This window comes from Centrocercus urophasianus, unplaced genomic scaffold (genome assembly GCF_019232065.1).
Source record: "Centrocercus urophasianus isolate 14NV4802_14NV808 unplaced genomic scaffold, USGS_Curo_1.0 seq_10, whole genome shotgun sequence".
Classification (NCBI taxonomy): domain Eukaryota; kingdom Metazoa; phylum Chordata; class Aves; order Galliformes; family Phasianidae; genus Centrocercus; species Centrocercus urophasianus.
This window is the reverse complement of record NW_024884142.1, coordinates 57,582,483-57,596,942: the sequence shown is the minus strand read 5'-3', so window position 1 is coordinate 57,596,942 and position 14,460 is coordinate 57,582,483. Positions and strand designations below refer to the sequence as shown.

Below are 14,460 nucleotides of genomic sequence, written 5' to 3'. Positions count from 1 at the left end.
TAAACTGAGTCTGTCCTACAATACAGTACTTGAATACAGCTCTGGGTATATGTCCAGGTGGCATGTAAAGGAATAAATAAAGAGGATCTTTGTGATCTGTGCATGAGTGAATGTTTTGCATATTGCAAGGGCTGCAAGGAAATATAAGGATCCTCTACCCTTTTAAACCCCTCTTAATTTAACAAAGGAAACTGTGAGTGTGCTTTGCTAACTTTTACTGATAACAAGGTCCAGCTGAGTGCTGGACAGGTTGGCTGAGACCATTTCGCTCCTTTGTGTCAGAGCAGCTGCAGTAGCTGCCTTTGATCCCAGGAAGCAAGAAGAATTTCAGCCTCGTCTGTATGACAGCAGTGATTCACCTCCTACATGTGAAGTCCACCCATCATCATGCAATCCAGATTTTTTGAGAGAGGAGGAAAAATGCAATAGCAGACTCAGGAAGAGGAATGTGGAGGGAGTTGTATTTTTGCAGAAGTGAGACATTCTTGTGTTTGTATTAATATAATGATGGTGTTCTTAATACCACCTTAACTTTAAAAGCAGAGGAGAGGAAGGATTTCACTTTCACAATAATAGTAAAAGAAAACATGAAAAGGTAGTACTGGCTGAGGGGAGATATGTTGTCATGCAAGAACTGTGAAGTCCATCTTAAATCAGTATTGTCTTAAAGCTGGAAATTCTAGGTATTTCTCCTGACTGTTCTTCAAACTCACACAGAACCACTGGAATTTATGTTAAAAAACTGTATGGCTTGTCTGTGCCCCCCAGCCACAGGGAGTCACTAACCAACAAAACTAATGTTTGAAGGGTGTTGTCCAGTGTTAACGTGAGCTATTGACTCACACCTTTGAAGTCTTCAGGATCTCATGCTTGTATACTGAAAACTGGGAAATAGCACTTAGATATTTTGAGGTCTCAAGCAATGGACAGAGATGAGTTTGTGCGATTTCTTCTGCTATAACAGATAGGAGCACAGATCTCCAGAGAAAATAGATTAATGAATAATCTGTACTTTATTATTTTCATCATGTTTTCAACCATAACGTAGAGAATTTAGTTTTAGGTGTTGTACTGGTGTTGAATATTTAACATCTAATGAGACTGCATTCTTACTAAATTCCCCATTCTGTGGTAATGCTGTCTATGCTTTATATGAAGGCTGCCTATTTTCCTACTCTAAATTATCATTTTCTGACAAAGAAGCTCAAAACTAGGCTCCTGAAGTGTATGCTCTGAGACCTAGATAAATTGTCCTGATTTTTGAGGATACTGATCTTCCATTATTCCCATGGAAGTCAATAGCAACCAGAGAAGTTCAGGTATTAATCAATTCAATTAATTAGGGGCTTGAGTATGTTTTCAGGTTCCTAATATAAATATCCAAGATGTTTAATGCTTTGGAAGCTGCAGAACAATTACTGAGTTCTGTCTCTTTCAGATAAAGTCTGAAGCCTTATATGAATAGAATGACACTCAAAATTTAATCAGTCCTATTTCCTGTGCTCTTTCTTTTCTCCATCATTGCGTGTTATAATTGAATATCTGTGAGGGTATCTGACTCAAAAAATTCATTTATTAATGGTGAAAGTCATGGCTGAAGCTAGCTAAAGAACATCAAAACCTGAAAATATTTCTTTAAATTTTTAAGTGAGTTTGATTTTGAATGTGCTCTTTCCTGTCTCTTGTAAGAGTAGCAGCAACTCATTATCTGCTAGACTTGTTCCAAATAACAGGTATGTTAAGAATAGTAGTTCTAAATATGTCTTTAATGAAGTGTGCAAGTAAGGCAGCAAGGTTGCATAGTTACCTGAGGGAAAGGGGAAAACTGAAGGTTGAATTTTCTTTTTTTTTTCAATTGTTTCTTCACATGTCATATAGAAAATGTTCTCTGTGAAATCCTGCCTTTAGAGAAACTGGGTCTGTATCCAGCATGGCACTGGAGGAAGAAGTTAGCTTAATCAGTTTGTAAAGAAAGCAAGAAAAACGTCACTGCAATAATAACCAATCATATTTAAATGGTGCCTGAGGCTTTGAGAGCACTCTGAGGGCATTTGTAGAACTCTGCAGAATCTCAAAAAGGGGCTTAGGGAGAGTTTGTGAATGGACTGAGAATGATAGAAGAAGATACAGAATATGCAGTAGGAGTAACAAATTCCCTGCTATCATATTTCTGAGCAAGGAAACAGAGGAAAAGAATGGAAACAAAGAAAAAACTATCAAAGAGTAACTTGAGATGGGGGGATTGCAGTGCCAGATTGGAATATGGCCAGTTCAGGATTAGATAGGGTAAAAGCCTTCCTTTCCATTCATGCCATTTGTGAATCTTCCATTAAAATAATCGTGTTAATGCCTACATCCTATAAACACAATGATTGAGCCTTGTGGGCATTAAATTTTAGCTAACAAAAAAATAAGATGGATATCAGATACTATATCTGGATTTGAAATCAGTGTCTTTGCTGATTACACGTACAAGCCATTCATTCAGGGAACAGCAACAACAAAATCTGCAGGCATATATTATTTCTGTTTATAAGATGAAATATTCATTTCTAATTAAAATAGGATCTGAGAATTAATGTCTTGCTGTAGAAGTTAAATAATAATCTCAAATAAATAATAGAGCATTTTGTGGTCATTTTACAGGCAGTTTGTATGCAGCCCAGCTTTTAAGAAAAACAAAATTAATCATAATAAGTATTTGTCAAGCTCTCACAATAATTACTATATATCTCTAAGAAAGACAATGGAATCACTTCAATTTATCTCCTTTGCTGCATATTTCTGTATTAAACATGTCATTTAATGTTATGAAAAGGCACAAAGTTAGTGTTCTAATGAGAATGAGAGTAGAATTTAAGGTTAAACTGCATCTAATTTGATGGATTCCCCAACTTCAGAATCATAAGTAGAGTTTTACTGATTTCTAGCTTAAAAATTTGAATATGACCATTCATTACATTTGGATATTTGACCTTATGTACTAATAAACCACTGTAATTTCATTCCAGATTCCTGGAATTCCTGGATTCAGTTCCATAAATCTTAAGATGATAATATTTTATTTCAGGATGAATTTCTACAAGATAGCAGTGAGATACCTAAGTTCTTCTACCATAAAGTAGATTAAATAAATCTTCACTTACTCTGTTCACGATAGAACTAATTCCAAGCTTCTTCATTAGAATGCACATAATAATGGAAGTTCATAATTTTACATGCATTATTGCAGCCTTGTGTATAGTCTCAATTTGATGTATGAAGGCAACCTTTAAAAGGATGACCTGTATGTACAAAGTGATGCTTCTTTTAAATCATTTGAACGGATACTGAAAAATGCGACCCGTGTTTGCATGGGAGTCCGAGATACAGAAACAGATTCATCTCAAATAGGAACAATTTATTTTTCCTCTTTTTTCCCCCAGTCTATTAATTTCAAAATAAAGAAATAATGAAAAAATAAAATAATACTTGGACCAAGACCTACACACCACATGCCATACACTTTAACTTGGAGTGGAAGTTCTCTCCTGGTTGTCCAGTTTCCCGCTCCTGTTTTTCTTGCTATAAACACTTTCTGTAGGCAGATATCCATGCAGCTTTTCAACTGTGACACTTTTGACTCTTACTGACAAGAGTCACAAATGTGTGTGCAGACAGTCTGTGCAGGTCATGGACAACCCTGTAATGGTATGAAGCTCCACCTTGCTGGAGTCAGCCCTCTCTGGAGGTTGCTGACATTTGTTAGTGCGGTTTTTAGGTACAGCGTTACATTTCCCTTTGAGTCCTTTTACTGCCGATCAACACGAGAGAATAGGCAATGTAGAATTATAGGCGAAGGAATAAGGAAATTTTATTCACTACAGGTCTGTTTCCCTCTCCAGTGACAGGATGCTGCCTAAGTCACAGTGCTCAAAGGTCCTCAGCTGCTCTCTTGCCTCTCCTGAATCTGGAGAAGGGCTGCAGCACTGCACAATACATAAAATCTCACCCAGACATGCTGTCCTGTTCACCCAAGCACTGTCACGTACAGACATCAGGCATGCCCCCTTTTCTCGTTGACGTGAAGCTCAGCCAGCCTTTGGGAAATGACAGTCTCATCCCTTGCTTATGTCCTTGCATAAGTAGAAAGGAGATGTAAAGGGAAAGCTCTCTGCCCTTTGGTGTTCTGGCACATTTGAACACAGTTTTGTCGTCTCCCACACTGTGAACATGAGTTATGTGCATTATCATGTGGTGTTTACATTTTAAATCTTCTTTTCCTGAAGTCATATATTTGTGTGAGAGTCTGAATGTCCGTGGAGAGAAGCAGAAAGGGCAGGGAGGGGAGCTGTGTCTGCTAAGCAAATTTTGTTTTGTGTGTGGTCTGGATCCGTGAGTTCAGCATGGCTCAGGGTTGGCAGCAATGCCGAGTTCCTTTTCTCCTGCCTAAAGCCTAGTGTTTCTAAGACTCTCTGGCCCCTGATTAATGAGTATGCATAGTCATAGTCATAGTCAGCTTGCATAGTCATTTCCACTCATAGTATTTCATCTTTACTATGGCATTGCTGTATTTTTGTATGCCAGCCTCATTCTAGAGATTTTGACACTAAGCTCTTAAAGTCCTAATGTGCTTACATAATATGATGTGGAGAACCAAGAAATTAAAATTAATTACAGATTTCCCTACTGCTTCCAACACAGAAAGAGAGACAAAAGGAATACATATCTTTTGAACACCGAAGGACTATGTGGTATCCTCACAAAAACAGGCATGAAAGCTGAAGACACAGGGGGTGCATGTGTATTGTGTATCTAAAAAGGGAACTGATCTTCTACGGTTAAATACCTGGAATGAATGGAAACTTGTGTCTCTTAATAGCTGAATTAATATTTTGGCTTTCTTTAGCCATTGAATTGTCATCTGCGAAAGAAATGTAGGTAAAAGTAAGGAAAGAACAGCCTCTCGTGTTTACACAATCTGTTTCTTTTCCAGGAGAGAGAGAGTCATTATTTATTTGTCTTACTTTATTAGTGACAATATATAACAACTTGCATGCAAGTATTGCTGCAGTAAGCATCCAGTTAATGCCTTCAGAATCTAGAGAAAAAAAAATGTGAGGAGCTCCTGCTGAATGCCCACCCTTCGAATTGCTTTAATTTTTCCCTGCAGTATTATCTAAAACTTCAGTAGAAGCAGCAGCATTCATCAGAAGTAGCAGTAATATCTGGGATACCCATAGATTTCCTTGTGCTCAGAAAGAAAATAGAAGAGTGTCTCAACTGCTAACTGGGATTATCTCTTTACTTTTCGGGGGGAAAGTGCATCAAATATAATTGCATGAATAGAATCTTTTTGCTTGGGAAAATTTAAAAAAAAAAAAAAACAAACAAAACAAAGAAAACAAAAGAAAACAAAAAACCATTTGAAGAATGGAAATTGAACCTTTTTGATTTAATGACATCCTGAAAATGAAGTCTTCAACCCTGTGAATTCCATTTATCGCTTCACAAGTACTGTACAATTTGAAATATTTATTAGTGTGTTTTCAAATCTGGTGTAGAATCCACACCAGATATTGCTTACCTTTATCCACCCCAGTGAAAGATTTCTCTGATCTTACCAAATGGCAGAGCCACCTGCTGTTCTACAGAAAGCACAGCATTATTTTGTACAGATTGGTGACATGATGCTCAGGAGGCAGTTAGGGAAAATCCCTTTTCTTAGAAAATACATCCTTCCTTACACTTGCCTGATAAGCATTAGAGTTGCATCTAATCAAGTAAATAGTTCACATTACAATGGGAATCAAGTTCTTCTTTTATCTTATGTCTTTTTGATAGCTCTTTTACCATCTCTCTTATATGTGCTGTCAGTTAGGACCCTCTCATCTCTCTATGTAGCTGCTTCTTGAACTTGCCTCCCTGTAGCAAAGATACACTGAAGTGGGCAGTGACCATTACAGGTGATCTGCCTTTGTTGGAAAACAATAAAAGAGCTGTTTTCCCTGGGGTAGAAACCATACTAGAAAAAAATGATTTAGCATGATGGGATTGTTTGCTGTAGGTTAAATGAAACACTTGCTGTGATCAGTGACAAATTTTTCAGTCTATCATTCTGTCTCATGAAAACTGAATGAAATGAAATAATATTTTAATTCAGATTGAAACAAAGCCTTTTTATTTCTTACCTGCTTTTTGCAGATAAGAAGGTAAAACAAGCCTGGTCGTTGGCGATCCTGCCTGTGGCAGGGGGTTGAAACGAGATGATCTTTGAGGTCCTTTTCAACTCCGGCCATTCTATGATTCTATGAAAAGAAACAACTTTTCCACAATATTTTGGCAGTCACATTAGCTTGCACAGTCTTCAAGAAAAGTACAAGCAAAGCCTACAGCCCTCTTCTGTAGTTCCTTGTTCTGGTCACCTCCTGGCCTCACTTTCATAAGCAGGCAGATACTTTGGATATCTAGAAGTTACTTCTAAAAAGACAAATTTAGTAATCCTTCTCAATGCTTGTAGGCTGAAAGAGGTGGGTGTTTGGATGTTTTCATATACAATAGAGAACTTTTATGAATCTAACTTCTTACCTCTGACTGCATTTGGACATACTGAGTGCAGCGGAGTCAACAAGAGTCATCAAGAGACGAGGATTTTATTCAGATTCCATTGCCATATTATATTAATGAACAGAATGCATTTTTAAAAAATAGTATGAAGAGAACAAGCCATTTACTGTGCAGGTTGTGATCATATCATGTCCGTACTAATTGCATTTAGAGGCATTATAATCTGTGGTACTTATTTTGCAATGCCTTAAGGTGAAATTTGTTAAATAATTATGTTATCTTTGTTGTTAGATAACACAAGAGATGTTAGATAACATAAACAGTGTGTAAGAATGAAAGAACTGGCAATATTTGTAAAATACCTGAAACTGCAATGCTAAATGAGCTTAGAAAAACAAGCCCTTTTCAAAAATTGTTTAATAGAATCTTATTTTGGCTCATCATAATATGGTTTTTTGTTTTTGTTTTTTTTTTGTTTTTGTTTTTGTTTTTAAAGTTGAATAATTTTGATAGGTTAAAAAAAAAAATAATCAAGGAATTGGTGACAAAAAGAGAAATGTAGAATTGGTTGCATTTTCTCTCCTATACATCCAAAGGTAAAGCTATAATTAGCAGGTCATGCATCCAAATAGGAGTACCCTAATATTTCTAAGGAGCCAAGTATCCCAAATTTTTCAAAATGATTTCAGTGTGTTCATCACTTTTCATGTGCCATTTAGTTACCAAAATAATCTGTAGCTGCTACTTCTAGTGACCGAGATTTGAAATGACTGTTCAGGACAGATACTGGCTTTCTGCCCTTCTCCCTGCAAGATCCTATGACACAAATTTGCTGTGGTCCAAGTTTTTCAGGCCTTCTGTAATGTGGGACACTGCAAGATATGTGACTTCTGTTTTGTTGTATTTTTTTTTCCAAGGGCATGTCATATCCCTAGCATATCTCTGCACAAATTTGTGCAGAGCCAGATGGACATGTTTGCTCCAAGTCACTTAAAGCAGTGCACATTGAAACTAAGAGAGAGGGCAGGAAATCTGCATTCCTGGTTTCTTCAATAAGAAGGGAAATTTTGTTGCGAGCCTGGGTGCTACTCTACTAGTTCTTGGTATAACATGTGCTCTGTCCCCTGGCATCCTCTTGGGGGGAACACTCATCTCTCTTTGGCATGGCTTTGCACCAGGCTATTGTGCACACAGATCAAGTATGGCAGTTTTCCTTTTTTTAGCATTCCTGAGAAATTTAGCCCTGGTTATTCTTCCACAACAATTTCTTTGTCTAAATGTGCACTTTACTGAATGTTGCCCATCACCATGCTGCTGGCAACAAACCTAAAATCTCATATTGCATACCCAGAAAGCATTTCAATCGCAGGACTGACCACTACAATTAAGGAAGGGAGTGTATAATATTTCTAAGATCTTCAGCCCTTTTTTCAGAACCATCAGAAAAGATTGTTACTTTCATAATAGGTCAAATGGAACAAATGCAAACACATGTGACATTAAATGTTCAGTTTGTTTGAAATTCTGGAAAAAAAAAAAAAAAAAAAAGGAAAAAATATCTGCCCAATTCAGAAATTATAATTTGTAATAATTTTATTCAACAGATTTTGGCTTTTATTCTAATCAAGAGTCATCTGTGAACAGATTGTGTTCTTTGTCAAATGTGTGTGTTTGTTCAAAATTTACCAACTGGCTAGCTATTGATCTGATTCTTCAACCAAAATGTTTCTACATTTCCTTCCATTCCATATTCCTTCCTGCCCTAACCTTTCTGAGAACTGCAAACAAGAAACCCTTTGTGCTTAATCTCTTGTTGAGAACATCAGCACAGGGTTTTTCTACCTTTACGTTATGTCTCTAAGTTTAGGTCACTTCTAGCTATGATTTTGATAGCGTTTTTCTTAATTTCAGTTGATCTGGTGAAATTTGTATGAGTACTGTCTCTGCTCTTGAGAATGCTGATAGCCCCATACTTGCTTCACAGCAAAGGCACTAGATATTAATCGTTGCTTTACATTCAGCTCCGTCTAAGTCCCTGCCTGAAGATAATATTAGTTACATTTGAGGCACATTACAGTGAAAGGAAAGGCATCGCTTCATGAAATTTTTTCTGTCCTTCTGCATTTTCTAAGGCTATTATTTCTAGCAATGTTGGAAGCATTTTTCTATTGTGTACAGCCAGAGTGTGTTGTTGTTAAAAATAATTTTTATTTTTATGTAGTTTATCTTTCTTTTTCATCTTTGATAGGATGACCAACAAAAAATAAAATAAAAAAAAAAATAAAATAAAATGACCCAAAGCTTTGAGGAACTGTTAAAAGGAAATGGCTAAGGGAAGATTTGCATTGCATCCAATATAAAAATAAACGTGAAATGTAGGAGACCTGAATTCTTCAATGTCATTCAAAAAGTTAATGACCTAGTTCGAGTGACTTCAATTAATCCAGTACTCACATAGCTTACAGTTTTTCTTTTCTTAATGAAAACTAAGGTCTCCACCAAAAATTGAACCAAAAAAAAGGAAAGATAATAAAGTACTTTTCTGTTTTAAATGTTAATTTACCCTAGTGTTCAGAGTACTTTTGTAGATCAATGAACTTTTTTTCTTTCTTTCTTTCTTTCTTTCTTTTTTTTTTTTTTTTTTTTCCAGAGGGTGAGAGGAGAAAGAAAAGTACAAATTTCTCAGTCCAGAGTTCTATTTTTCTCTGTTACTTTTCAAAGACCTTTTAAGGAAAAATAAGGCTTCACAGAGAAGCCCTGCACCAAACAAAATATAGTTCTTGCATTTATTAAGCAGCTATTCTATGAAAACCAAATTGAATATTGATTGCCTGTGTTTTTTCTTTGGCTTAACATAATTACATTATCTCCCTTGTTTAAAAAGATCTGTTCGTACTGATTCTCATAAGTGAATTTTTACAAGCTCAAATACATTTGTATATCAATAACTTGTGATGGTGAAAATGAAATAAATTTGATTTTGACAGCTGGAAGCTAAGTTTAGGTAAAGCATGACTTCTCATGGAAAATTTACTGTAAAATCTCTTATTTGCACATAGGGAAGTTTATATTACTGATATGTGGACAACTCATTACCAGATTAGGCTTTGCATGTTACTTTTCACTTGAGTACAACTATTTCTGTAAGTGCAGAAAAGCAGTCATCTCTGCAGTGGGACGCTGTGTTTCAAGCCTCAAAGCAAACAAGATGCTCACATCTAATTGTTCAAAAGCAAATCCTCCCACCATCAAATGTTTATTCTCTTTGGAGTTATGCATATTATATTGAAATATGAGAAACCAAATCTATACTTTGCTGTGTTAACATAGACTTGAAGAAAATAGTCTCATTTCAAAACATTGGCAAGTTCTGCTACATTTAGGTTACTACTTCTGGCAGCCACCTGAACATTTGTCTCAGGAAAAGTATATGGATACTGTCATTATCTCCTGCAAAGGTCATTGATGTGTATGTTTCTATACATTTTAAAAATAATTGAGAAATTAGGGAGGCAACTAAAATAAACTCTTGGGTAAAAAATAGTTGAGTGCCATGACCTATCAGTCGGCGCTTCAGCTATTTGCTATTGACAGGCTTCATGACAAAGAACTGCAATGCTGAGCTCAGGATCTTCCCACATCTCTGTCCTATCAGGATGGAGACCATATTCATTCTCTGTCTATAGGAAGGCAGGAGTGGTAAATTCACAGTGTTCTACAGGACTAATCTGCAGATAAAAGCAAAGAAGCTGAGAAGTCCTTCCACATCAGTTTTTTCCCAAGGATGAATGTAAGGAGTGTCTTCCTTATCTAGCTTGAAAGACATACAATATCTTCATTAGGAGAAGAAGCTGTTTTTTTAACTTAAAAGTTTCTGTGAACTTGTAGATTTTCCTCATTTCTTTGTATTAGAATGATAGCTACCTTCTCCAACCTAGGTTTGAGAAGTGTCAGTTAACACCTTGTCTCTCACACATCCTACTTCCCTAGCTCAGACAAGGTGTTACTGTGTCTAAGTATCAGAGGCTGGATTGCAAATGCCTGTTAACACCAATGTGGGAGGCCCACAGATAGCAGCATTTTGCAACTTGGAGCATATTGAGAGAGAATGACTCAGGGGAAGGGAAACAAAACAGAGAGATTTCTTGTTCCCCCAGCCCTCAGGACCCGTGTGGTTCAGGCTTCTGTGACTCAGGGTTAGCACTGGCAGCATCCAGCAGCTTGTGACAGGAAATAGGGGACAGCCTTACCCCCACGGGTTCTGGCTTGAGACGCAGCCACAAATGGCACCCTCTGGCAGGGCCCGAGCATCAGCAGATCAGAACTAAAACCTCCTCAAGAGGAAAGCCTTCACTGCCACATTGTTTCTGTTCAGTGGACGGAGACTTGTACGTCTGGTCATGCAAGATCTTCTAAGCTGCAGTTACATAAAATGCCTTTTAGTGTTACAAACTTCCTTAGACTTTCTGTAGCAAACACCAATTGGCTTCTCTACTACTTTGGCTTTACTTTAGCTAACATAAATAACGTGAGAAGTGGTGCTGGTTTACATTGTTTGCTTATTTCCACTGGAAGGACATTGCTACACTGGTCCTTAAAAACTAAGAGATTAAAAAAATAAATAAATCTTCAAGTGTGACGAAAAATCAAACTTTTAAGCAAGTTGCATACTTCTTATGCTGAGCTTTTTAACCCTTTTTAGCATAAGTAACATTGTGGAATGAAAAATGATAATTATTAAAAAAAAGCAAATTAAGGCTGACAATTTCATTAAGCTGTGGTTTTCTCTAAAGCCATTTCATTTCACTTTCAATGATTTAAAGATTTCTGACAAATACATATATGTAAATTTAACCCCCTTCTTACATTTTGTTTATACTTCTAAAGCTTTTAAGAAAAGCCTTTTAATCTCTTACCACTTTTTCATATTTTCACATTTTTTTCATGTTTATAATAATATTTTTATTTTTCCTATTTTAGGTAATGAAAGCCTAGAAGAAAACTATGTTCAGGACAGTAAAATGGGATTCGTCATCAATGCTATATATGCTATGGCTCATGGACTCCAAAACATGCATCATTCCCTTTGCCCAGGACATGTTGGGCTGTGTGATGCTATGAAGCCAATTGATGGCAGCAAACTCTTGGAGTTTCTCCTCAAGTCCACATTCATTGGTGTTTCTGGAGAAGAAGTTTGGTTTGATGAAAAGGGAGATGCCCCAGGAAGGTAAAGTTTCATGTCGACATATTATACCAGATACTGGGATGTGGGTGTTGTTACTGGTTTGATTTTCTTTGGCTGCTTTGCTAAAGCATGCAGCAAATACACTCTGAAACAGAAACAGAGTTATCTGGGTGAGTCTTACTAGTAGAAGGGAATAACAATGATAACACAAGATAAATTGATAATTACAGCTTCTGTTGGGGTGTTACTGTAAAGCCTGTAACAATTCTAGTGTTTTGGGGGAGGACAGACTGCATCTCAGAGATTTTTGGTATCTGAGTTAGTAATGGGCTCAGCACTAGGGCTTTTTTATGGATAAGGCCTAATACAAGTGACTGGAGTTTAACAAAGAATTTGCTTGCTGAAATTTTAAAGTTAGGTCTATAGAACATATCCTTTTCCAACCGGAACTCAGCTGGTCTGTGTGCCCCAGGACACAACAGTGCATCCATGCCAGAAAGTCTTTAGTTTTGCTTGTTGAACTACTGTGTGCTCTCCTTAACTAGTTTTAAATAAATTCAGCTGTCCCAGAATTCACAGACAGGTCAGGCAGGATAATTAATGGTGTTTGCTAAAAGGTACTGTGTTCCTCTCATGTGGGGTCCAGTAGATTCCTGTTATGGTAGTTGCTACTGTCCATGCCCCTTTCTCCCCTTCTCCCCCTCTCCCCCAGAAGACACAGTGTGCACCCAGCAATGAGAGAGACAGCAGTGGCATCACCTTGATTTCTCTCATGGAAGACAGCTGACAAATCTTTCCCTCTTCACTTAGGTTTATGGGCTCTTTCCAAATATTTTAAGTGACACATCTCCCAGATTAATGTATTTATTTCTTTAAAATGAATATAATTCAGCTGCTGGTGCATATGATTCATTATTAACAGAATTCTGCTCGGAGGTTTCTTCATTTAAGTTAGTTTTCCTACTGAGTTATTAAAGTGTTATAAAAGACTCTCTCACTCCATCTTTGGGCTTATTGCATAAATGCATCTGAGTGCCAACACTGCACAAAAGCAGTGTTCTGGAATAAACAGTTTGCAGCCTTCAAGGAATATTTGCAAGACACGGTGGCCTTAAAGCAACCCTTGTATCTATTCCTACCTTTTGTTATCAGAACTGATGAACTTTTTTACTGTTCTTTCCATTGCTTTCCGCATTCACATAATACATGCATTTAAACTGCTTAATACATTTAGAATAAGAAAAAGCTGATCAATTTGGTCTTGTCTCATTGAATACTGCATACTGTAGATTTTTTCAGTTGAAGTGTAGATGAGCTACGTCAGATTTTGAAATTAATGGGTAAGCAATTCCTTGTATTATTACACATACTCATACATTCAATGCAAATGTTTAAATCTTATCTTAGCACATACAGTTTAGATAGCATTGAAAAAGTACTGCTTAATATAACTCTAAATTTATTATGCACTATTTATGTCCATAAAAGCATTTGCATACCTTGTTTTGTCTACTTTTTAGATATTTAGATTGATGTTAAATGTAATTTTCCAATTTTAGCTCAAATCTTGTTTATTATCTTGTCACCTGAGGGCATTTCCACAACTCTCATCAGTACAAATCCCAGAATCATAACAAATGGTTCTTGAATTCAAAATATAGAAGAGTTTGTATTGGGGTATTTTTTTAGTAGGTCAGGATGATAGAATTTATTCCTTGATTTATGGCATGGTTCTTTTTTTTTTCTTTTTTTTTCCCTCCCTTCCCTCACCTATTTAGAATGTGATTAGTTATTTTAGGTAATTTTTGCTCATCATTTATATTTTCACAGTTTGGTGAAGGAAGCTCAATCAATCTTCTTGTTGTTCATCCTGTAATTCTTGTATCATTCTGTGGTATTTAAGACATGGGTGATATAATGTTAATGAATAATAATATATATATGCAATGTGATCTGAAAAACAGGTTGGATCTTTGTTCTCCAGCAGTAGTTTATGCCTATATGTATGTAACTCAAGATTCATATTTGTGTTGCCACAGCCCTACGAAGAAAAGGTCTTTCTAGATAAGTGAATGTGCCATACATTTTGAATGTAACTAAAGATCATTTTATACCTCAGCAAAACATAAAGCCACACATTGCATACAGCATCTAAATAAGTCAGAGATTGACCAAACTGAAATTGCTTGGTTTGTCAGCTTTTCTATGCCAGTGCAAGAAGGTATCATAAATATGCAAAAAGTTTTTTGAGGTTATGTTACTGTATCATATAAACAAATCAACTCCACAAGATGTAAAAAGGCAATGTTCCCTCATAGAAGCCAGTAATTGTTAGCAAGATCTGTGAGTTTCTTTGAGCAACAGTCTCTCATAATCCCCCTGGTTACACTGATCACAGTTAGAAAAGGTAGAGATGCCCACAGTTATGTTTTCCTGGCATTCATACAGTTCTCTGTTTTGAATTCCTTATAGCTCTGGCAAAGCTTAACCATTTGTTTAGATAAAACTCTTTTTTTTTTCTATCTCAGGCTCAATTTATGCTTTCAAGCTTTTATCAAAATGAGATTTGAAATCATGAGGCGATTTTGAAAGGTTTATTTCTTTGTGTGGAATCTTTTCTTTGGAGAGCATTTATGCAGAACTGTGAAGCAGAGCTGTATCAGAGGGGTAAAAATGCACTCACTTAACTGATTTTACTGCCTTTAGGAAAAATGACCTGAATATAGCTC

General features: G+C 36.4%; 1 protein-coding gene across 3 annotated transcripts in view; it reads left to right on the top strand.

Moving 5' to 3' along the window:
• The window catches only part of GRM1 (glutamate metabotropic receptor 1), a 174,662-nt gene that overhangs the window by 120,966 nt on the left and 39,236 nt on the right, over window positions 1-14,460 (top strand). For all 3 annotated transcript variants that reach the window (XM_042820232.1, XM_042820250.1, XM_042820240.1), the window contains exon 4: window positions 11,527-11,773. In XM_042820232.1, the coding sequence (XP_042676166.1) occupies window positions 11,527-11,773 (247 nt within the window). The remainder of the gene's footprint in view (window positions 1-11,526; window positions 11,774-14,460) is intronic.